Raw genomic sequence first — 26,333 nt, forward strand, 5'->3', positions numbered from 1 at the left:
GGGAAGACAATCCAAGTAAAGAATCTTGAAGATAAACAACTACAGAGAACAGGGAAAGGAAAAGAACTAAAGAAAGAGAACGGCCCCTCCCCTTCTTCCACTCTTATCTCCCTCCCCTTTCCCCTCTGGTCGCTGTCAGTCTGTTCCTTGTTTTCATGCCTCTGGTTCTATTTTGCTCATTTGTTTGTATAGTCAAGGAACAGGTATAAATGACGCACGGACATGGAGAACAGGGTGGGGATTGACTGGGAGCAGGTCTGTGGGGCACGGGCAGGGGAAAGCAATGGGAGAAAACTGGGACAACTGTAACAGAACAATAATAAAAAAAAGAAAAAAGAAAATCAATAAGCTAGAAAGAAAAAAAAAGAAAGAGAATGAGAATTGTTCAGAGTCCTAAAAAGAAAACAAAAGAGGTTGTCAATAAAAACCATAAGTTGAAAATATTTCAAGACTGGTCAATGATTAAATACTTCAGTGAAGGCAAACAGGGTAAGAACTGAAACTGGCAAATGCACCTTAAAAGTAGCAAGTAACTGCTGACTTCTTGAAGAACATTTATACAGCATGGTGAGAGTGACAGCCAGACTAACTGGGTTGAAGCAAAGCCAATTGTATTAGATGCTCTTGATGATGTAGAAAAAAAAATGATGTGGCAGCTGAAAGGCAGAACAAGCTGAGAAAAAGACTTTTTAAAGATAAGGAGATCTGAGCGTCCAGTGGACCCTTGAACAACACGAGTTTGAACCGAGATGGTCCACATATATACCTTTCTAAACTTGGTTTTGAAACTGTATTTTCAATTTATGGTTGGAAGCTGCATATGCTGTATTTCTAAGATAAGAGGACAAAATCAACAGAGAGAATGATACTACAGAGTCAAGAGGTGTGGGAAATAGAAGTTAACAGAAATATAGATGAAAGGACTGGGATTAAAGGCACAGAACAAAATCAGCCTTAAAGGTGTCTATAACCATACCTCCTTGTTAAGAGAAATGGATAGAGATAGAGATGGGTAAGTTTACAGATATTAGATGGGAAATCAGAAGAAAATATAGCAAGTTCATGTCTGGCTAAATTTCACTGTAAATTGAAGGCAGTCATCTAATGAAAGTGGGAAGATTATGATTTAGAGTACTGAACTTGAAGCGTGGTAAGGTGTGGATCTGCTGCCAGAGGGATGAGAAAAGAGAGCTGAACAGAGACCAATAAAAGCACTGCTCAGCGGAGATGAGAACTTGCTAAGACCACGGTCAGGTCTTAGCAAGGTTATATATTTTTCTCTAGCATAACCTGGCATCTGACAATGCCTTTGCTATTCTTGAGGCTATTAAAAGGGACTAATAGTAGATTCCCAGCTAGACAGAGAGGTAAAATCAATTGTCACCAGTTGTCATCAATTTCATTTAACTAAAAACTAAACAGTAATAATATCTTAATTAATTGGGCAGTATATATCAAAAAGGAAGCTGGTAAGATTAATAGAAAAAGAGACCCAGACACTAGAAGTGTCTGTAAAAAAGTGTGTTTTAAAGAACAGGAAGTGTAAGTAAGAGTGAAATCAGAGCAGATCTCGAACTGCTCTAAATGTCAGTTTCCTACTCTGTAGAGATAATAAATATCATTCATTGAAATCAAATTTAAAGGACATATATAAAAGCATCTTCAACAGCTGCCTCAAAATATTTTTAGAATACAATCAAGGTAGATCAAGCAGCTACAAAAAGCATAAATTGAAACTTTAAAAAAATAGCTTTTAAAATATTTTAATGTGGCACATTAAATAGGAAGGGGTTATTTTAAGACTGACATTTGGAAAAATGCAAATACTTACTATCTATAAAGCTCTTAAAACATAAGGTGCATGTTCATTTATTTACTAAGCATCACCGTGGCCTGGCCTCTGCACCTAGCTGAGAGTGAAGATGGAATCCCCAACATCCAGAGCTTACATTCTAGGAAAAATCTCAGTTGTTTAATGACACTGTCTCAAAGTAGTAATCGAACAGCGTGCATGACGATCATTTAAAGATAGTGAAGACCAGAAATACTACATATTACATAAACAAAATATTTTACAAAAATGTCTTCAAGGAAAGTTTTCACTACTACTTGTTTAATCAGTCAGCCTATCTGATGCATATTCATGACAATCTCTTGATAGGCAAAACACAACTGAAGCATGAGTAGTTCTATCAATTACTATTCTCTTTGCCTTCCTGGCTGGCAAGCAGCACACACCTGGCAGTGCCATCAGCGGATGCAGTAAGGATATAGCGATCGTCTTCTGACCAGCAAAGGTCGTAAATGATATTGAGGTGGCCACACAATTCTCTCAGGAAACGTCCGGAAGGGATTTCGTACACTAAGGAAAATATTCAAACATCAGCAAGTTTCCAGACAGAGGATCCTCAATACAGTAACATACAAATTCACAGTTTATAATAGCTTGGACACAAAGTAAGCACTGTCTGTAAGAATATCACCAAAGGTTTTCAGTGTAAAAAATTTCAAAAACTACTTACAGTTTTCACTTGCTTTAGACACAAGAATTTACAAACATAAAATTTTGTAATATGCTACAATTAACAATTATTCTCATTTCTCCAAAACAACTTTTCTAATAATCTTTGATAGTCAATTAATTAATCATATAATAAATAACATTTAAATTGCAATTTACTTCAAAGACTCTATAATTTGGGTTTTGGTTAAAAAGGTATTATTTTACTTGAAAACGGATTAAATTCCAACCAAAATTTTATTCGAAGAAACAGGAAATTTAAACTGTACTACTGTCAGCAAAAAACTCTAATACTAAAATTATAGATGTAGTAAGGAATTAACAGAGACCCAGTCCAATAAACACTGTAGTTTTGCTATGTTAATGTATACAATAAAATCATCTAAGACAGTGACTTTCAATCTTTTTCATCTCATGGCACCTATAAACTAATTAAAATTTTGCAAAACACCAAAATACATTTTGTGCTAATCTGTCCAAAAAAAGAGAGATAATTTTGATTTATTCACACTGGATGGCTATTATTGTGTTGGCTGTTACCATATTTTTATTTGATAATCTAAGGGAAAAGCAGCCAGTGCCCCTGACTAAACTAGTCGGTACTGCATGTTTTAAAAATTCTTGCAGCACACTGGTTTGAAAATTACTGATCTAAGTTGGTAACAACAACGTTTCCAAGTCTCTACTTCCACCTAGTGGTCAAACCAATTGCCTTTAAAATACTAAACAACTATAAAGGACTCAAACCAAACCACAGTGGGGTGGAATTGGTGGTGGAGGGAGGTGGGGATGGCTGGGGTGGTGGAGCGGGGTGGGGAGTGGTGGCGGGTATATGCAGACAACTGTACTTGAACAACAATAAAACAATTATAACATAAAATAAAATACTAAGCAGTACAGGAGTGCTTCTGGCATAGCAAATTAAGGACCTCAAAAAATATGCACCCCCATAAAAGCAATGAGAACACTGGAAAAAAACAGGGAAAAGTAAGTAACTCTTTCAGAACTCTGGAAATTAAACAAAGGCTTGCAACAATCTGAGGATTTATTCAAGAAAAACTGCTGAATCTCGGTAAGAACATTGAGCTTTGTGGTATCTTTTAACTCCCCTTGTTCCTTCCCATTCCCCTCTCCCCAGCTCCAAAGCATCCTTAAAAACCAACAGCCTTGCACCTACAATGAAAACCCACAGCCTGGCAGTCACGGGATGGGGCAGAAGAGGTCTGACGTGCCCCAAAGCCCCATCCCTAAGACTTACCACTATTAGACATGGCAGGTTCTTGAAAGCTCCATTTTCAGGGCTTGGCCTTATTCAACCTCACTCTTTGCATGCTCTGTGTGAACAGTCCTAACCCTAGGTTCATGTAGATAATGCAGTGGCCCAGCTATCTGAGGCAGTGACACCAGCTGGGGCTAAGCAGAGGTTGACCAAAAAGCTTAAAAAGAAAAAACTGGGAATGAGATGTCCACAGAGGACTTTGAAAAACTGAACATATTCCTGGGAATCTAGGACCTACGCTCCTGAAAGGCTGTGTGCTTGCCCAATCAAGACCTGAGAGGCCCTGTCTCAGTCTGGCGGACCTGAGGCAGCTCTGTGCAAAGAGGAAGCGAAGGCCAAGGCTGAAGAACTGAAAGTGTATCCCAATGCTACGTTCACAGAGCCCCTCAGCAAACACTGGGAGAGCTATTCGCTCAAGGCATTTAAAAAAAAAATCTCTCTCTAACCACTAGCTGACTACTAAGCTAACCAAGCAGAGACTTCAGTGGCAACACATGACGAAGGCAAAAGATTCAAAATTAGTTCAGAAAAGTTATGTAACAAACTAAACAACAATATATCCTGGCCCTGCCATGTACCTCACTTGATTATTGTCACCCGATACAACAAGGTTGTAGGTTCAATCTCCAGTCAGGGCACATACAGGAAGCAACCAATTAATGTGTAAATAAGTGGAACGACAAATTGATTTTTTTTCTCTCTCTCTTTCCCCATTCTTTTCTCTAAAATAAATAATTTTTTAAAAGATTTTTAAAAAACAATAACATCTCGATTATGTAGACAGAGAGGAAGAAGGGCCAATCTGATTACCAGAGCTGCCACATTTCAATAATGAAAATACAGTTTTCAACATAAAATTATGGAGACATGAAAAAACAGAAAAGTCTGACCATACATAGAGGAAAAAAAAAGCAGTCAATAGAAACTGTTCATGAAGAAGCCTTAACATTAGTCTTCCTAGGCAAAGACTTTAAATCCACTCTTATAAGTATGTTCAAAGATCTGAACTAACAGAAGAATCAAGACATGAAGACATTTTGCAGTCTAAGGGTCAGAAAGGAGAAGAACGAAGAAAACCAAATAGAGCTGCAGAGACCTGGGGGATGCCACCAAGTGTTCCAACACAGAAATGACAGGAGTCCCTCGAGAAAAGAAGAAACAGAAAGGGGCGGGAAGAACATCTGAAGAAATAAAGACAAAAACCTTAAATTTGTGAAAAACATCAATCAGCACATCCTACAAGGAAACAAATTCTAAGGAGACATGACATAATCAAGAATCAAAAAGATTCTTCTGTATTTTAAGGTTTAAGCAATAAGTAAAACTAAATTTATATACCATTTTGAACAAGATTTTTTAAGCATAAAGTAACACATATTTACCACAGAAATGATGAAAACATAAATAAAAATAAATTCTTTCACTACCCAAAGACAGAAATCACTATTAATATTCTGGAGTATGTTTCCTAAGAATCTTTTTTCCCCCATGTATAGGTTTTAGTGAATTTTTGAAGTAGCAGAGCTGTAATCAAAATATACAAATAATTTTGTATTTCTTAAAGCTAACATCATTTCATCAGAAGGAATATTTATTTAACAAATGCTAATCAAGCCAATTATAAGTTCCTGCTGAAAAAAAAAAAAACAAATCAATGAAGAACTGTGAGAGGCTGAGGAAAGTCCAAGAGAATCTGGCGCCTAGGACAGATGCCCATAAGGAGCTGAGGTGAGCTGGTTTTTATTACAAGCAAGAAGTACGGGAAAGTAATAAAGCCTCCAAGTCTAGAAGAGTGTAGTGCTCATTTTAATTAAAAAAAAATCTTTAAGACACAGATAAAATTTTTCTTTTTAACAGTTTCCTGTATTTTTTATCATTTTTTTATTGTTGTTCGAATACAGGTGTCTCCATTTTCCCACCACCACTTTCACCACTGACCCCCCTCCTCAATCCTCCCCCGTCTTTGGCTTTGTCCGTGGGACCTTTATACATTTCCTTGATGATCCTTTCCCTTCTCTCCCCCATTATCTCCCTCCCCGTCCTCTGGTCAGTCTGTTCTTTATTTCCATGTCTCTGGTTCTATTTTGCTCACTTGTTTGTTTTGTTGATTAGATTCCAGTTAAAGGTGAGATCATATGGTATTTGTCTTTCACTGCCTGGCTTATTTCACTTAGCACAAAGCTCTCCAGTTCCATCCATGCTGCTGCAAAGGGTAGGAGTTCCTTCTTTCTTTCCACTGTGTAGTATTCCATTGTGTAAATATACCATAGTTTTTTGATCCACTCATCTACTGATGGGTACTTAGGTTGCTTCCAGCACCTGGATATTGTGAACTGTGCTGCTATGAACATTGGGGTGCTTAGGTTCTTTTGAATTGGTGTTTCAGGATTCTTAGGGTATAATCCCAGCACTGGTATTGCCAGGTCAAAAGGCAGTGCCATTTTTAGTTTTTTGAGGAAATTCCACACTGTTTTCCACAGTGGCTGCATAATGAGAAGTCTTAATTCAGGTCCTACTGACCCAAACACTATTTTTCTAGTGCATAACAAATTCGAGGGCTTTCATCACTCAAATTATCACTGCTATCAACTGACCACATTAAAATTAAAATCCTCCTGAGATGTATTATCCTTCATGGTTCTAAATTTCTATATTTAAAGCACAAAATGCTTCATAAAATCCACCTGCATGTTTTAAAATAATTTACCACCCTTCACTCTACTTCTGAAAACATATTATATATAAAAATGTAAAATTTTACTGTGGAAAACATACTGCATAGAAAAGTATAAAATTATTAAAAAGAACTGTTACTTTACTTGAAAAAATCTATTTAATTTAGTAGTGCTGGGGAATTAAAATTTCAATGAATTTTAAAAAACAGAGACCTGGCTGGCATAGCTCAGTGGATTGAGTGCAGGCTATGAACCAAGTGTCGCAGGTTCGATTCCCAGTCAGGGCACATGCCTGGGTTGCAGGCCATGGCCCCCAGCAACCACACATTGATGTTTCTCTCTCTCTCTCTCTTTCTCCCTCCCTTCCGTCTCTAAAAATAAATAAATAAATCTTTTTAAAAAATACAAAAAACAAAAAACAAAGAATGTCCTCCATAAAGATTTTGATCAAATTAAACAAACAGGATTAATACTCACAAATAATTGGATATCCATCCCGACTAGCACAGGCTGCTGCTAATATTCTTCCATTGTGAGAGAAAGACAGACAAAAACATCCTCGTTCTCCTGCATTTAGTGAGAAGAGGTGCTTGTTTGGGATACGGCAAGCCTAAAAAACATACATTTTAAAAACAAATTAAGAAACGTTAAAAGATGAAGTCTAGCTTTAAATTTTAATTACTGCAGGTGTTTTTTAAGTCCCTTTACAGTGATGAAAAGTAAGCAGAATGATGGAAAAGCATAGACTTTCTAAAGAGAAAATCAGTTCTCCACAAGATTAAGTGGATTTGTACTCCATATCTAACTGGTACTTAATTCACCTAAAATATGAGTAGAAAATTTCAGTATCTTATACTCTAAAGCTGTCACTACCATATAGTTTTTGTATCACCCCACAAACACACACACACACACACGTCACACCCTTATCCCCAAACACCAACTAATAACGCGATTTTTGCTGAACCATAAACTTGTTCTAAGATGGTAAAATCCCTTCAGGGCCTAGCTTAAGCCCAGGATGCATAACTATTCATTCTCTCTTAAAATAACCATCATTTGTGACCATCTTCCATAATGTATTTTCAAAGTAATCGTTTACTTCTTATTGGTTTATGATTCGATAATTTTATTAAAATTTTTCATAATTTTATGTGTTCATTCCCTATTACCAGATGAAATCAAAACTTTTAATGTACTAATATACCTACTGTAGAAAATGTTCAATTAAACATATACTGTGCCCTCACTATATGCCAAGAATGTGGTACTTTATTACATATCTTTTCATATATTCATCACAGCAACCCCATGAATAACCATTATTACTATATAGAGCTAAGAAGCGTTATTCAGAGGGTCAAGCCCAGCTTGATGAGCCTAGTCAGAGACTAGTAGTTCAAGGGCCTGCATTCTAGATGGGTACCAGGTTCTTCCCAAGTAGCATCAAGAGTTAGCAGCATTATTAGGAGGCAGCATTAGGAGTGAGTAGCTAGTTGGAAGGTGGAAAACTGAGTAGACATTAGGTGACAATAATGTACCAGACACCATGCTACGCATTTTCCCCCTCCATTCTCTATCCAGACAACTTTGAAAAGAGGAGATTAAAAGAGGAAAAAATGGAAGGAAAAATCAGGAGGTTTTATAATCAGTTGCTGCTGCTCCTAGAGCAGGAAATGGACATGAGGGAAACTTGGCCGAACCACCTAAGCTAAAGTTACTGAAGCCACAACCATTTTCTTTGCATTCCCAGGGCCTGACACTGTACTTAGAAGAGCCAATGAAAGTTTAATATTGATAAAGGGCTTCAACATCTCTGACTCCTTCCCTTTCTTTACCACCTTGTCAGTCACTAAATTATGCTGGTTCATTCTTTCTTCCTTGTTTTCCTCTCTTATTTTGCATTTGTGCCACCATTACCCCCTCTTCACCTCACAGCAACGACTGCAACTGCCCTCTGGTGGGTTTCTCTCATTCGGATGTATACTAACTTCAAGCATTACATGCCACTGCCAGCATTAATCTGTCCTAAAATATTGAGACCATACTTCTCTCTTACCCCAAAACCATTCATTAATTTCTCGTATCCCACACAATCAAGTATTAGGCTATTATTCAAGACACTCCACAACATGAGCCTGCCCAGTCTGTGCACAACCTCATACAAACGATGATTTCCAGCCCGTCAAGTTTTGAGTGCCTAATGAATACAGCAGGTACTGTCCCATTTATTTACAATGTGGCCCCCATATGAAATACCTTTTCCTACCCTTCACCTACCCCCAACTTGGCCATCTTTTAAAGTCTAACTCAAATTCACCAGCCCATTAAAATAAACCCATCTTCTGCAACTCCAGCTCACCTTCTCCATTCCTGCAATTCTCAAAATATTCTAGTTTCAAGATGCTTTACAGTTTCAGAAAAATTTTGAGGACCTCCCCAAAAATTCTGTATATGTGGATACATACATGGCTATTTATCATACTAGAAATTAAAATTGATACATTAAAACACTGTTAATTCATTTAAAAAATAACTATGTCTTTTAATGAAAAATAACTATATAAAATGAAATTGTTCTACATTTTTTAAAATCTCTTTAATATCTGGCTTCATAAAAGGTAGTTAGATTTCATCACTTATATCACATATCATTTAACTTCTGGAAAACTTCATTGTAGACTTATGAGAGAATAAAAGTACAAAAGAAACCAAATCATTATAAAATTATTAAAGTCATTATGATTCCATTATGAAAAAAGTTGATTGTATAGTCTCCCTAAAAGGGTCTCAGGACCCCTACAGTTCCCGAATCACACTTTGAGAGCTGCTCATCTGTAAAATTGTCTCTATGCCTGTGTTTCCTCCAGAACTCCCTGCAGCACACCTGACAGTGAAGGGCACTGGTTTCTGCTGCCCCAGCAGATGTGAAAGGTCCCCAGAGCACAGGGTAAGTGCTGTCCTCCCCATGTTAATATGTCTAAAGCATTTTAAGTGACATTCAGACGGATCTGTAAAAAGCCTCAAAAAAAGTCAAATGTTATGCAAAACTCAGAAAATGAGAAGGTCTGGGAAAACAATCATTCTTATGTATATACTGAGTGTTTACATAAATTAAGATTTTAAATAAACTGCACTGGTATTGGCTTATACAAAGAAAATAAGCCCCTCTTCCTCTTTGTGGAAACAAGTAACAGATTTACAAAACTGCATCTGAAATACTTCTTGCTACTGCAAGATATGCTAACCAAGAAAAATTTAGTGAAAGCTTAAATACTGCTTAACTTGTAGTAAAAAATAGACAGGTACATATCGCCATCAAAATGTGATTCAGGAAGAAGCCAGACTCTACAAAAAATTTCATGAATCCATTTTTTAAAAATCAAATTTTTAATAATAAATCAATTAGGAAACACACCTCTTACACACATAAGAAACTATCTATTGTTATGAGCTGAACTGTGTGCCCAAAAATGCATTTGTTAAAGCCTAACTCTGGTACCTCAGAAGGTAACAGTGTTTGGAGATAAGTTCTTTAGCTAGCCAGTTAAGTTAAAATGAAGGTTTTTGTTTTTGTTTTGTTCTGTTTTGTTTTGGGGTAGGTCATGATTAGAAGAGGAAAACACACAGGGGAAAAAATACAGGGCAGGGGGAAAAGACCATAAAAGGGCAGAGGGTGGCAGCTGTCTGTCAGCCAAGGAGAAAGGATTCAGGGTAAACCAACCCTGCCACCCTTGGCCTTGGACTTGCAGCCCACAGAACTATGAGTAAACAAATTCCCGCTGTTTAAGTCAAGCAGGCTGCGGTATTTTTTCACGGTAGCTCTAGCAAAGTAAAAAAACTGCTCACATCTCTAAACAAACAACCTAGAGAGTGTTTTTATGCAAATGGTAATGACTCTATTACTACTTGCCAAATGAATTATTGGAAAGACAATACTGTGGTTAAAAACAAGCATACTCTGAGAGTTTTAAATAGCAATCTATTGCCCTAGGAGTTGCTGGAGTGCTAAAGGAGGAAATATCTAAGTGAATCCAGTGCTAGCAAACACTTCACCTGCCCTGGCAGCCGCTTCCACCTTACTACTTCCTTGGAATCTTCCAACCCAGGTTCTGCGTCTGCTGAACTTGACTCATGGTGTTGTTCACAATACGCTGGTTTACTTTTTTCCTCCTGAAGAGCCATTGCTGGACGGTAAGATGGCTTTACCTACATATGTACAGAAAGTGAGAAAATTATATATCGTGTTAATTTTTTCTCATTTCTACCACAGATGGTTTTTAAAATATTGAAACCAACAAAATGAAAATGTTTTCAAAATGTAATCCAGAAAAAATTCGAATTTCATGTGTACGTTATTCTAAATAAGAAGAGAGTTGTTTAAAATTACTAACCAAATAGCCTTAGAAGTTAGAAGAAAAAAGTAGAGCTTGATTGGTAACATGAAATTGTTTTAACAACTCTGTTCTTTTGTTTCTGTCTCTTCACCAACACCTACCAGATGTTATGGCACGGCTCTGATGTGCTGTGCTATCTCTGGTTTTAATATCACAAACCTGTTATTAAAATCTAAAGTTTTAAAAATCTTCCACTTCTTAAAAACAGATTTAACTGCATTCAAATCAACGCAAGCCAACTCTGTGGTCACAGTTTATAATACCAACTACAGAATACGCAACTGACCTGAAAGATCTATAGCAAATAAGACAAAAGCAGAAGTTTCACCTCATTTTAGGTGAAACTTTTGCTAAGATCATTATAAATTTAAACTATGAAAAACACTAGTAAAAACATCATTTACTGATTCTTTAAATAATATTGTGAAAATGTGCCTGTAAATCATGTCTGCAAACTATGGCCCAGGCCAAATCTATCCTGACTGTTCTTGTGAATAAAGTTTTACTGGAACACATTTTCAAACTGTTTTGTTATCACCTACGTATGTCTATATAGCTACTTTCACACTACAAAGCTGAGTAATTGCAACAGACTGTATAGCCTGAAAAGCTTAAAATATTAACTATTTGATCCTTTCTGAACAATACTTCTCAGCTCTTGTTTTATAGCACTTTTATCTGTAATATTTAAAAAACAGTATTATTTTTAAAAACATTTTCCTTAACAATGAAATCTACATTTATTATTTAAAATTCATTTAATTATCTTTTAAGTATCAGCTATTACAGGATCAATACATAATCTCTGAAGGTAACTTTCTATTCTACAGATCTATTAAAATAATTCTAGAGATATTTTTAGGACTGGAAAACATGTCACCATTTAATCTCAACAGAGGATATATATTTACGTGTGCTCTTAACTTACACATTCTGGAATTTTCAATCCTCTTACAGTTACGTACAACGTTGATGGATAACGATTTCGGGGACACTTTGACCACCATTCAAAAACCTCAACAACATTTAAATGGGATCGAGACTTAGCAGGTGGGTAGTAGAGCTGCAAGCGAAGTTTTGAATTGATGTTTACATTTCCATTGGCTCCTAGAAGCTTAAAAGAAGAATTCAAATAAAATTTTACCTTCATTGGAAATAAATTCAATAAAGCAATAATATATAGTCAAAAACTCATTTTAAAAAGATTAATATGGCATGTGGAAATTCCTTAGATTATAAAGCAAAGAACTCTGACATAGTTGGCTAACCACATTTCCAAATCACTTTGACAGTGGGTAACCCAAATGACTTTTTAAACATTTTCCTGATAGTTGTCTTTTTGCCTATACAACTTCAGATTGTTGGTAAAGCATTTATATTTCTGTGTAGATGTTACTTTGCACACAGAAAGGGATCAATATATCTTTGTTTGAGAAAATAATGATAAAGATCAAATGCATACTATTTAAACATGGAAACAAATTTTCCATTGTTTAGTATCAGTACTTTTTTTATCCTCACTCAAGGACATGTCACTGGTTTCTGAGACGGGGAAGGGAGGGAGAGAGAGAGGAGGAGAGAAGCATCGATATGAGAGACAGATGTGACTGGCTGCCTCTTGAATGTTCCCCAACTGGGAACTGAACCCGCAACCGAGGCATGTGCCTTGATCGGGAACTGAACCCACAACCTTTCGGTTTACTGGATGACTCTCCAAGTAACTGAGCTACATGATATATACTATAATTTATAATGCTTAAAAGAATAGATACATACATATGTGCTAAAAGAACTAAGAGTGCCTCTACCTGAGAATTTTGATGAAGTCTCAAAAATTTATATCTGGACAAGGTTCCTTTGGAGTTCACATGGACCACTATAATAACTTTACAATTACCTAAGACATTCCTGGAACCAATGGTATGGGTATTAAAACAATAAAATTTTAATGTGATTCATGCCACCTTGTCAAAGATGGATTTTTTTCCTAGTCACTGTTTCCATACATTTATTAATTCTGTCAATAGATACTCACTAAACACTTTATGTGCTGGAAGCACTAATATGCCAGGAGGTGGTGATATTATGAAATACAGAGGTTCAAGAGAGTGATATATATTAAACGCAAAGAGATTTGGTGAAATAAAACAAAAAATGTTTAACAAATTTGCCAAGAAGAAGGCACTGCTGACTTTGAAAAGCTTAGTCTCATGAGGGAGATATTTAAGTGTTACTACAGTCTAGTACACAGAATATCTTACCCTTTACAGGGGGTGGGGCCAGGAGAACTCCTGATTGCCATTTCTGCCAATGGTATGTAATAGATAAATTAAAATCTACATGACATTTAAAGGCAAAAATGCTATGAAATACAGCTCTGTTTCCCAAGTGCAGCTTACAGGAAATACTGAAGTTCTACACAATCCTCAGCATTAAAAGAATGATTAATAAGACCACAAGAAAGCAATGCTTACTATATGAAAGTGACCTTTCTAAGGGTTTTATTTTTTGTTTCCCCCCCTCTTATTCAGTGTAGAGGGGCACAGAAATAATGGGTTATAAAAGGGTGATTTTAAAAAACACACTGCAAGTGATTTCCAAGTTCACTGTAGATTACTTCCTCATCATGGCCGACCTGACTGCCACTGGGCAGCCAGACTGCACCTCTTCTAAAGCCTCTCTCTCACCCCCAACATGGATTCAGTGACTCACCTGGGTTTTCAGAGCATCTGCTCTATAGCACACAGTCATGTAAGTAATATATTTACATAGAAACTGAACTAGAGGGCAAGAACATTGTCTAATTTATCTATGAATGCCCTTTATAATGGCAGTGCCTAGCATTTCAGACACAAATATTTGCTGAATGGATGGGTGTACAAAAGGAAAAGTTTTATAATAAGACAGTACAAAATAGGTTAATTACTCAGGACTTTTTATTACTCAAATTTATGTTTGAAATCAGAAATAAAAAATGCCAGAAATTTAAAAACTATAAAATTAAAATCTCTTTTTTCTACAAATGTTCATCTTTCCACGCCTTTTACCTCTGTGGAATTATCCTAAACACACCGTTTCAGACATAGAGTGCTGCGCGAATTTCCTGCCTTGACTTGCCAGCATATATATTTGCACTCTCTCTACTCCATTCTCCACCCAATGGTTTTTCCAAAACATAAATCAGTGTATCTTATCCTTCTGTTTAAAATTCTATAAAGCTCTCCACAGCTCTTTAAAATCCTGCATTGGCTTTCTGTGACAATAACGCCTTAGAAGACCTGGTATAATCAAGACACTGTCTACCTCAGCAATCTCTTCAGTTAGCCACTCCTCCTCAGTCTCTGTCCTCAGTCTCTGTCCTCCAGTACCAGTGGCCTTCCTTTGGCCGAGTACAGCAGGTCCTCAAATAACATGTCGTTAAACATCTTTTTGTCATAACATGGTGGGATGCCATACGAACTTAACTCTTGTTTACATCAATTATCCTACGATAAAACTGATTTCCCTACGTACATCATTTTGCTGAAAGTTCAGACCCTACGGACAACACTGAGAACTCGCGTCTACCTCACTGCTGACAACAACAGTGCCTTTGCACGTACTGTACCCTCCTCTTAGAGCCGCCTTCCCCCACTGCTACCATGTAGCCAACACTCAGGTTCAGTATCTCTTCCTGAGGTTTCTCTGGCCCCACACGCTGTTTCCATCATCCCTCTCATACCTCTTCACAGTGTGTTCGAAAATTAAAATAAATGAGAAATTGTGTAATCAATTGTTTTGTGTGTTTTTCTTGCTAGAGATGAGGTCCATGAGCCATGGAGTTTCTCCTCTTTGGTCACTGACTAGACCAGTGACTGGCATGCAGAAAGGGTTTAATAAGCATCTGCTGAGTAAATGCCAGCAGGACTGTGTCTGTCTTTTTCAGTGCTGTATCCTTAGAGCCAAACAGCATACCTGGCACAAACTAGGCACTCAATAAATGTTTCAGAATCTGAATGAGTATCGCTGGAGTTTCAATTAGTAACTCTCTACCACTGCAATCTTACCTGAGATCATAACTCCTTATATGAAACCAAACTGAATTTGAAAAAAGCAGCCCATCAGATTTGAAGATTACATTAAAAGTGTTTAAAACAGAAGAAAGACATACCTTGAGAAATGCCCAAGCAATTTTCCGAAAGCCACATTCTTGGTTTCGAACTTCAGAGTTATTCCTAATTTCATCAATGCTTAAGAAATCAAGAATCTATAAATAAATATTTTTAAAAATTATTTTACAGAAGACTTGTCTACCTAAAATTTAATATTTTCTAATAATATATTATGAAAATGAAAAAATCATGTTTTCTTAAAAGTTTTCCTTATAGGGAGGAAAAACATTTTTATTTAATTTCATTAACCTTTAAGTTAACTCATACTGTTAGTGAGGATCTATTTTTTTGGCCACTCTTTTATTAATAAATCTTTTATTAAGATTTATTTTAAATCTAAGATGAAAATACTAATTACCTCAAATATAGTCTAGGCACAAACACACCAGACACAGAATGCTTAAACTTTGATTGTTTTTTAATGAGAGCAGACTTTGAAGGGCCATTTGTTTAAAAAACTCATGGTCTTGTCTATCTCTGGATGCTTCCTTGGATCATCTTTGTGAGGTTGGGGATTTTCTCTCTGTATGTAAGTTGTAATTAGGTCTCCCAAGAAAATTTCTTTCACATCCCCATCCTGTCTAGATGTCAAAGCTCATAAATTTGCAACCGACCTTCCACAGAGACTACGTGTATTCCAGGATCTTATCGAAGACTATCACTCTGAACTTATCAAAGTGCTTATCAAAAGTTCAGCTGAGGTAACAAATCTTTATAGAAGAATGCTTTGAAAAAATAGTATGGACTCCACTCATCCCTGCTCTTTATATTCTTAAATCTGTCTTCAGATGTAATACATGCTCAATAAAAAACACTGATAATATAAGAAAAATATATTACTAAGGAAAAACAACTTGTAATCCAGACCCAGAGATGATCACCAGTAACATCTAAATGTTTACAGGTTCGCGTGCACCTAAGCCTTTTTCCTGAGTATTCCTCAGTATCTTTATATTAATACAAGTCCAATGTTATTGCACAAACTATTATGATACACTTCATAATGAATATCTATGTAAGTCAATTCATACATATGTATATTATCATGGCAATGGCTGCCTAGTATTCTTTTGTACTATAAATACCATAAATTTAATATAAACCAAAACTTATTTAACCAAACCTCTTTCTGAATTAAGACTTGTCTCTGAAACTTTTGCTATTATAAACAGTACTTACGTAAATAAATACCCTTGCACATAAATCTTTGTATACTTGTTATTTTTTTCCCCTGAGGAGAAATACTTAGAAGTACAGTAAGTTTTAAAGACTTCTGGTAGTTATTATTAACCTCTCCTCAATAAACTCTTAAAAAGTTGAAATAAAAATCAGTTTTGTAGACGATAACACATTATGTTAAAATTTAAGCACCTGAAAGTATTTATAATCCAACAATCTTTCTTAAATTTCTATTACTAAAATGCATATAAAAGATTATAGTAGTAAATGACAAATTTCTAAGTCACAAAAGCTCTCAAAAAAAAGTAAAGCTTTGTATAAATTATATAATACACTCACATGTGAATGTTAGAATATCTGTTTCATAAACACTCACAGACCACCTAAAATTTAGAGTCTATAAACACAAGCAACTCTACAAAACCAGTCACTGGTCCTGGTCAGGCCGTCCTTGACCTGCTGAAATTCACCACTTTGCTGACACTGGAAGAGGAGTTCTCTACCTCCCTTTGCTTATGGAGAGAGAACATGAATTAGTTAAAAGAAATGTGGTTTTTAGGTGTAAACTAGCTTTAAATACAAATCACCTGCGCTTAAAGTTGAAGTAACTGAGAAAAAGCACTTTACACTTCTTGATTTCTTTTGCAACAAAAAATTAGAATAGCATGTCAGCTCAAAGACCATATACTCCATAAAAGTTTCCTAACTGCTTGGACCCTTCACTGACTTTTCACATCTAAGAAGCTCTACTTCATTCGGTTATATATTACATTGCAGCAGTCAAGTGATCTGTGTATGCTCACCTTCATTTCTCTTAGTAGTATACAAACTCTCCAGGAGTCTGACATTGTTAAATGAGTTTACACTTTGTGAATGGTTTAAGAATGGAAGATTACATAGATACATATCCAATTCAACACTTCAGTTAACAGTCACAACACTGCCATAAGGATTAAACAATAGAGTAAATCCAAAGACTAACTACTTATACTAGTAAATGCTCAATAAATATGCTATTACTTGTATCTCCACTGCGTATTACAAACACTAAATAACAGAAGTTAAATTTTCACACTGCTTGGTTGTATACTGAACTACTAAAACAACAGCTTTGCAACTGGCCCTCTGTGTCTGTGGGTTCCACATTCAAAGATTCAACTAACCGCAGATCACATATATTTTTTTAAAAAATCCCAGAAAGTTCCCAAAGTAAAACTTGAATTTGCCATGCATGGAGAACTATACTGAATCAAAGTGAATGAAATGATTTGTGGACAGACTCTGCTGCGGCCTACATGCAAATATAAGCTATATGCAAATACTGTGCCGTTTTATATAAAGGACTTCGGCACCAGCAGATTTTAGTATCTACAGAGGATCCTGGAACCAATCCCCTGTAGATACCAAGGGATGACTATAATAACCAAAATTTAGTTTAAAATGCTCTATGTACATACCTCAAAGAACAAGATGACTTTAGGGCTCTCATCAAAATCTCGAAGCAAATAGGGAAAGTTTTCATTGAATATAATTTGTTCTTCCCATTCTGGAAGCCTTGATTTTAACTGTTTAAAATCATATGGCTGGGTCATAATAGGCAGAATATAATCCACATTGTCTTTTTCAAAGTAAGAGGAAACAGGCCGTTCACTGTTCAAAAAAAGGTACTTCTATTAACACAATTCTTCATAAATTTGAGAATGTGAGAAAAAATAAAAATATGATATCCAGTGTGAAGCAACTAAAAATAATGAATAGCTATAATATATAAGGAAAAATTACTTTGATAGTCCATCTAGAAAATTATAAATTTTATGAGACTTAGAAGTAGTAATACTTTATTTTGTATTTATATGTATCAGTTGGTTTCACAGGATTATGATATTATAGAAATATAAAGTGAGAGGTATGATTATACCTTCAGCATGCAAAGCTGGAATAAAGTAACTCCTTCAGAATCTTAAATGAGTTTGTCATAACATAATACAGTAAATTTAAATAAGAAAATGAGCTCCACAGGATTATAAACCTTTCAAGGTGTATCATATCTTCTTTGTATGCCCTAAGACAACTGAATAAGTGAATGACCTTTTTGATAATACTCATGTATCTCATCTTTGCCATCTTTCCAAGAAGACAGTATTTTTTTTCCAGTTTAACTGTGTATTTTACTGTACTTTTTCTTTGGGCCTTCAAGCATGTAGCTACAGAAGTAATAGTAGGAAAAAAATTAAATTCAAAATTCATTTACCTCACCTGAGGCCCAGGTAACATATTAACTTCAAAACAAAAACAGGAAGTTAGAAAAACAAATGCATTTACAGTGCAACAGAAGATGATTTACAATGCCAGCTTAATGTCATAAATGAGTCACTGAGGCTGGCAGAAACTCCCTCAACTCCCCTCCACTTATGATGAATCACTAAATTAACAGATGCTCTCCATTTCTTTTACAAAACCTACCGATCAGCATCAATGATTGGGGAACACCTACAACTAGCAAATTGTTCTCCAATACCAACCCATAACCCTACGTGCACTGACTTTCAATGGCAGAAAAGAGAACTCCTAGTGTGAGCATTTTCAACTCAAGGGTGGGCTGTGAAATTTAAAAAAGTACCTATCATCTTTCTTGACGTATTGACCAGTGTTCTCATCAACCACATGAATTTTTACCATCGGGTGAGATATCATAAAATCTGACTTAAGTCGATCAGTTCGGTGGATGTAAACTCCCAGGACAAGGTCATCATCAAGCAAACATTTGGGATACACTGGACTATCCCGACTTGTGATTTCGTGCACACCGTCATCGCCATCAGAGTCTTCGTTGTCATCTGAAACTACAAGCATGGAAGAAAATGAATATTCAAATCAATTGTTCCCACAACAATATACTCAACAACGTAAGCTGAATTTTCATATAGCCTAATCTTTATGATCCATGGTCATTTTTCTTTGTTAATAAAGACACTTCAAGGAAAAAGAAAGAAAAAGCCAGACAATGGCAGACTTACCTTCTAAGAGTAAAACAATACACTTATTAATGTATTACAATAAGGAATCTTTCTCATTTTTTCCTGACTAGGACCGACAACAAAAGAAAAACAGAACAAAAATTAAAAGTAATTTTATCTAGGTATTTTCTAAGTGGAACACATATCATTCCATTCATTTATAACTGTAATTTATGCTTCTGGGCAGGGTGTAGTAGGATGTAGCAGATCAGTGCTCCTGGTAACAAAAGCTTAAAAAGCCAAATGAATTACAAAAGGATTTTTTTAAAAACTCAGAGAAGTGCAGAAATAATGTGTAGTAGATGGACTAAACTTCGAAGCAAGGAGAATCATTCAAGGGTAAGCTGATGGAATGGCAGCTGTTATAGCCTCTGGGGACATTTGCTGATTCAGGGTGTGGGTCAAGGATCAGTATTTGGCCCAGGCAAGAGGAGGCTACCAGGTGAAAGAGTAATGAAAAAAACTTGTAGTGGCTGCATGGGGCTATAGTGATAAAACTGGAGTCTTGAGGGGCCGTAAACACACGGCCAACATGCCTCACAAAACAATTCTGAAGCTATGGGAGAGGCTCAAGAGTGAGTGAAATCTCCCAGTCTTTTGATACCTGGAAACAATGACCAGGCAGGGAGAGGGCCTGAAATAAAACAGGCAAAGATGAAGCCTTAGGGGGCCTGATTAATTTATACCCACTGTCACTTTTCACCTGGGCTCACTTACCAATTCTCGGTGCAGTTAGAGGTTAAGAATCCAGGTGTGGCCCCTGGTAGAATGCCCCTCCTGGGGGACAGGGAAACCAGCAGAGATACTGGGGGACTGGGGTGACAAAACTGAAGACGTGAGGGGCCTCAAACACATGGCCAGTCTCCCCCTCGAGACATTTTGAAGCTGCATGCAGCAGAAGGCTAATGGACTCAGCTGAGAACCTCTGAAGGGCACAATTCAACCTCCCACAGTCTCTCCGGGCTGAGGAAACAAGTAGCTGCCAGGCTCTCAATTTATAACACCTGGAAAGCCACGTATTAGGAACAGGACAAATCAGAGACAGAATCTTACCAAACCTACAACCCAGCCCGAACGTAGTTCCTCACTGGCTGAAATTGAAATCAGTTGCCTACCCTATCTGCCTAAGAGAAGAAAGAGGACATCCTTTCTGATGAAAGATACAAATCATCTAGAGTCTCTAGGATTCTACACACAATGTACAACATGCAATACAAAATCACTAGGCATAAAAGAGGCAAGACTATATGACCAATAACCAACAGAAAAACCAAAACCAGAAAATGGAAGCTGACCCACTGACAATCCAGATCGGATTAGCACACAAGGACTTCTTTTCAACCTCATCCACAAATATGCTCACTGATTTTAGAGAGAGGGGAGGGGAGGGAGAGAGAGGGAGAGAGGGAGAGAAACATCAATATGAAACAAAAACATCAAGTCAGTTGCCTCTGGTAGACATTCCAACAGGGACCAAACCTGCAACCTAGACATGTGCCCTGACCAGGAATCAAACCCACAACCTTTTGTTTTATGGGCTTATGCTCAAACCAACTGAGCCACACTGGCCAGGGGAGCACATAAGGACTTTTAATAACTATGATTAATATGCTCAAGAAAATAAAGGGAAAAATGAGCAAAATAATTTTAAAAGTGAAGACTTTTGACAGAATTGGAATCCTAACCTCCAATGTGATAGAATTAGGAGGTAGGGCTTTAGGAGGTGATTAAATCACAAGGCTGGCGCGCTCATCAATGGGATTAGTGCCCCTATAAAAGAGGTCCCAGAGAGCTCCCTTGCCACTTCCACCAGGTGAGGTGACACTGAGAAGACACTAGTCTACAATCAGGAAGTGGACCCTCACCAGAACTCAAATCTGTACATGCCTGATCTTGAAATTCCCGACCTCCAGAACTATGAGAAATAGATGTTTGTTGTTTAAGCCATCCAATCTCTGGTATTTTGTTATAACAGCCTGAACAGACCAAAACAATAAAAGTGTCAATTTGACAGCAAGATACAACAATCCTAAGCATGCATATCTTCAAAATGTATAAAGAAAAAAAACTAACAGCAATAAAACAGAGAAACCCAAAATCATGGTGGAAGTTTTAATACATGACTCAACTTACAGAGTAAGCAGACCAAATCATACAACCAAAAAAAAAAAAAACACCAGTGTGTAAGATCAGCTAAACACATTAAATTTCATCTAACTTACATACATAGGACACTGCACACAATGGCATCAGAATTCACGTTGTTTTCCAGTGCACATGGATTGTTTACTAAATTGACCAGAAACTGGCCATAAAGAAAGCCTCAAAAAAGTCAAAACATTGAAATTCACAATGTTCTCTGACAACAATGGCAGACAGACACCAAAATAAAGATAATCAGGAAAGTCACCTACTGCATGAGACTAGACAATCTACTTTTAAATAATCCATGATCGAGGAATTAAAATGGAATTCAGAACATATTTTTACTGAATGATAATGAAGACACAGCATTCAAGAAATGTGTGAGATACAGCTAAAGTAGCATTTAGATAGAAATGCAAAGTCTTATAAAGTCAGTTTTGTAATTAGTATTTATTTACTTCGAATTGTTTTCTGGAGTGAATATGAAATCTCCCCTCATGCACAGCTGGAAACTGGAAATTAAGAATAAGAAAATGACACCATGTTTAGTGTAGGAAAAGGAAAGGGACCAATCATCTTTTTTAATGTAATAATTCTTCTCCTTATTAAAACAGCATACATACATTATAGAGAAAAAAGAAATTTAAAGTCTTAAATGCATATAATGACTGAAACTTCATAAAATCCATCTTATAAAGCTAGAAACAAACACCAAATCAAACCCAAAGAAAGTAGAAAGAAACGATATAGACAGAAGAAATAACTAAAATAATACACAATGCACAACAGACAGAATCAGAGCTAAGAAGGGTGGTTCTCTGAAAAAACTCATAAATTGAAAATCCCAAGACTGATGAAGAAATCGAGAGAAAACAAAGTACCAATATCAAGGACCACCCTTTCAGGTCTTCTGACATACAAAAATGACAAATCTGAATTGCATGGATAAAATCTTCAAAATATATTGTCTAGCAAAGTTGATGAAAGAAAAATTGAAGAGCCTAATATTTAGTATAAATTAAATGATTTAAAATTCTCCCTGCAAAGAAAACCTCAGCCTAAAAACTTCCATTAGTAAATTCTTCCAAACAATTAAGGAAGAAATAACACCAACTTATAAAATACCTCCAGATAAATGAAACAGATGGAACATTTTCCATCTACTTTTGAGACCAAAACCTTGATATCAAAAACTCTGGTTATTTCAGGTAAGGTAATATACAAACCATTCTCTCACATGACCACAGATACAAAAAACCTAGACAAAGTGTCAGCAGATCAAATCCAATAGATGAATAGATTTTTAAAGAGACAATACATCACAACCCAGTGGGTCACCCACTCCCATCAAGACAGCCTAATAGTCAATAATAATCACATTAACAGAAAAAAGGGCAAAAATTTATATACTCCTGTTGATGCAAAAAAAGCACCCGACAAAATTCAGTATCTGTTCATTATTTCAAAAAACATCATTACCAGATATGATTGTGAATGTAGAAATTCAAAACAATCTATAAACTCTTAGTAATAAATGAATTTAGCAAGAAACTGAATATAAATGTTAAAATTTGTTTAAATCTATTATATTTTTACATACATATATCAGCAACATACAAATATTGGGTTGGCCAAAAAGATCATTTGGTTATTCCATAAGATGGCTCTAGTACTGCTTAGTTGTCTTTAACTTCATTTGAAACACTTTTGTTAGACTGTATTGTGACAGCTGTCATATCAGCATGCATTTAAAAAAAACATCAAAATTGGTGAATTTTTGTGTAGCCATTTAATATTGAAGATGGAAGAAAATAAGCAACATTTTGGCATATTATGCTTTATTATTTCAAGAAAGGTAAAAACACAACTGAAATGCAAAAATAGATTTGTGCAGTGTACAGAGAAGGAGCGGCAACCAATCGAATGTGTCAAAAGTGGTCTGTGAAGTTTCGTGCTGATTTTCTACTGAATGATGCTCCATGGTCGGGTAGACCAGCTGACATTGACAAGGATCAAATCAAGATATTAATTGAGAACAATCAACATTATACCACGTGGGAGATAGCCAACATACCCAAATATACACATTGATAAAGTTATTGTTGAAAATAAAAAATGTGTCTCTTTTATTTTACAGGAAAAAAAAATACAGGCTTTTTGACCAACCCAAAAGAAAACAAAATTTTAAAAAATGCTATTTATGATAGCATTAAGAGACATTGAGTACCTAGAAATAAATCTTAAAGTGAGACACTGCTGAAAGTTACAATATTACAAAGATAAGGTGAAGTGTAAATAAATGGAGATGTGTACCAATTTCATGGATGGCAAGAATCAGTACTCTGTAAAGATATCAAGTGTACTTAGAGTTGTTATATTGTAAGTCTCTTTAGATTCACCCAATCTGAATCAAAATCATGGGTGGGGAAAGGGAAGGAGAGAGAACTGAGAAGCTGCTTTTAAAATTATATGGGAATGCAAAGGGTTAAAATGTAGCCCAGGCAATACAGAAGAAGAAGAAAGTTAACTTACACTACCTAACAGCAAGACCCATTGTCAGGTTATGCTAATTAAGACATGGTGGTGTTGGTACAAACAGTCTAATATAACAGAATAGAGACTGCAGAAATGGATCTGTTTGCATACTCATGTTATTTATGATAACAGTGACACTGCAACACTGAGGGAAAGGATCCTCTCTTCCGGAAATGGCACTAGGTCAGTTATTTAGTCACATGGAGGAAAGTGGGTCTTGACCACCGCCTCTCACTACACACAAAATTGATTCCAGATGAACTGCATTGACCAATGTGAAAAGCAAAACAAAAACTTTTCAGGAATAATATATACAGAAACATCTTCAGAACTTGGGAGATTTCATAAATCACAGAGAGCACTTAATATCAAAAGAACAAAATGGATAAATTGAGCTACATAAAATTTAACAATTCTACATTTCAAATGATTCAATAAGAGAAAAGTAAAACAACCCAGAGTGGAAAGATATTTGCAAGATATATGGGCATACCTATTTATTTATGAGAAAAGACTGATGTCTAGAAATATAAAACATTTCCACAAATAAAAAGACAAATTCAATTTCTTAAGTTCATACACTAAAGACTTGAACAAATTTACCAACGAAGAAATCCAAGTAAGTCAATAAACATGAAGAATATGTTCAACTTCATTAGTTATCATGGAAATCAAATTAAAGTTAAAATGAAACATACACAACTAAAAATGGGTAACATTTTAAAATACTGACAAAATACATGTTGTACAGCACTGCAGGCTCTCAAATACTGCTAGTGTCAATTGGTAAACCAACTCCAGAAAATGGGAAGTGCCTAGTAAAGTGGAAAATACACATGACACAGTAACTCTACGCCTAAGAATATGCTAAATAAAAATGTATTCATATGCTGCCAAAAGATGTGACAATTCACTACAGCTTTATTTGTAATCACCCAAAACTAGAAACAACTCAAATGTCCATTAATACCACAGGAAAATTAATTGTGGTACATTTATATGATGGATATATATACAGCACAAAAACAACTGAGAAGGAGTAAGTTGAACTATGTGCAATAACAGCATCAATTGCACAAAAAGAAGTTTGAGTGAAAAAAGCCAGACACAAAAGAGCACAGTATTTGTGATACTATCTATGCGAAAATAGAAAAGCAGGCAAAAATAAACTGTGTGTCAGATTCAAGGCAGTGTTTGCTGCTGAAGGGCAGTGAGATGGAAAGGGACTCGAGGGGACTTCTTGGTGCGAACCATGTTCTGTTTTCCGATTTGGATGACAATTTTATAGGCACGTTCAGTCTGTGAAAATTCACTAAGTAGTATACTTATGCACACTTTTCTAAAATTTAATTACAGAAACCACAAGACATCATCAATTGCATAATCCAATGAATAAGTATCACAAATTCTAAAACTGCCTATTTCAGTCCCAATTTTTGGCCCATTAAGTGGAAACTGAACACAATAAAACGAATGTAAGAAGTAGAAGAAAGGCAAGAGTAGTAGTAAAGGAAAATAGGAGGAAAGACGTGGGTAAAGAGGAAGCCCAGAAGCCAGAAGAGAAAAGGAAAAGTGAGAAGAAGGACAAGAGCCGCCTTGGGCTGAGGAGTTTGGCCGACGCCCCGTCTGACCAAGCCCGCAGCCTGGTCATCTATATGTTCATCGCCTGTTGACCACTTACTGTTTTCAACAACGGTGAGGCTGGGTTATCTAGGGTTCTGCACTCAATGGCAGAAAGAGGAAATCGTCTCTGCTATAATAGCAACTACAAAGTTAATGTTTCTAGAGTTGAATTAAATTAAGTCAGGAATTAGAGATGACTCGAGTAATACTAACTGATCACAGGAAGTCATAGTCACAAATAAATGACTGTTTCAGTCTAGGTGAAGCCAAGAACAAGTACCAAATATTATACATTTAATTTTTTTTTGGGATTATATCCTTTGGGACTAATTTTCTTTAGTTTTAAGAAATGAAAGTCCTAAAATCAAGTTATTACTACCACGAACACACTTTTTTCATTTCATTTGGATAACAAACCTGCTTTGGGCTTCTTTTTCTTTTTTTTTGGTTTGGATTTTGTGTCATCTTGCACGCTGTCTTCCACATTTTGATCCACCGAGGTTATTTCATCATCGTGATGATTATCTGAAGTAACTGTTCCAGCCAGACCTTCCTTCTTTTGTTCACCTTCAACTGTGTCACGCAAGATCAGTACACTGCAAATACAACCCAAGTACGAGTCATTCCACAGCAGCAGGTAGCTAACAAATACACTAATATGTCCTTGTAGTAACTCCATGTGCCCACTCTTTGTTACCACTGGCTGTCTAGCTTCTGATAAGGGGGGAATTATTTTTAGATGATGACATTAAGGAAAATTGCCCCTGTATGCCAGGCAATAGATACAAAATGTTCTCACCTCAAGTTGTTT

General features: G+C 36.1%; 1 protein-coding gene across 1 annotated transcript in view; it reads right to left on the reverse strand.

Moving 5' to 3' along the window:
- The window catches only part of AHI1 (Abelson helper integration site 1), a 188,783-nt gene that overhangs the window by 148,510 nt on the left and 13,940 nt on the right, over nt 1-26,333 (reverse strand). Inside the window, exons 4-11 of the mRNA XM_045843567.1 lie at nt 25,940-26,118; nt 18,823-19,045; nt 17,660-17,852; nt 15,023-15,118; nt 11,801-11,986; nt 10,532-10,684; nt 6,953-7,085; nt 2,239-2,362 (exon numbers count right to left, since the gene is read on the reverse strand). Of these exons, the coding sequence (XP_045699523.1) occupies nt 2,239-2,362; nt 6,953-7,085; nt 10,532-10,684; nt 11,801-11,986; nt 15,023-15,118; nt 17,660-17,852; nt 18,823-19,045; nt 25,940-26,118 (1,287 nt within the window). The remainder of the gene's footprint in view (nt 1-2,238; nt 2,363-6,952; nt 7,086-10,531; nt 10,685-11,800; nt 11,987-15,022; nt 15,119-17,659; nt 17,853-18,822; nt 19,046-25,939; nt 26,119-26,333) is intronic.

This window comes from Phyllostomus hastatus, unplaced genomic scaffold, assembly GCF_019186645.2.
Source record: "Phyllostomus hastatus isolate PE091 unplaced genomic scaffold, TTU_PhHast_1.1 phas_contig_40, whole genome shotgun sequence".
NCBI classification, from domain to species: Eukaryota; Metazoa; Chordata; class Mammalia; order Chiroptera; family Phyllostomidae; genus Phyllostomus; species Phyllostomus hastatus.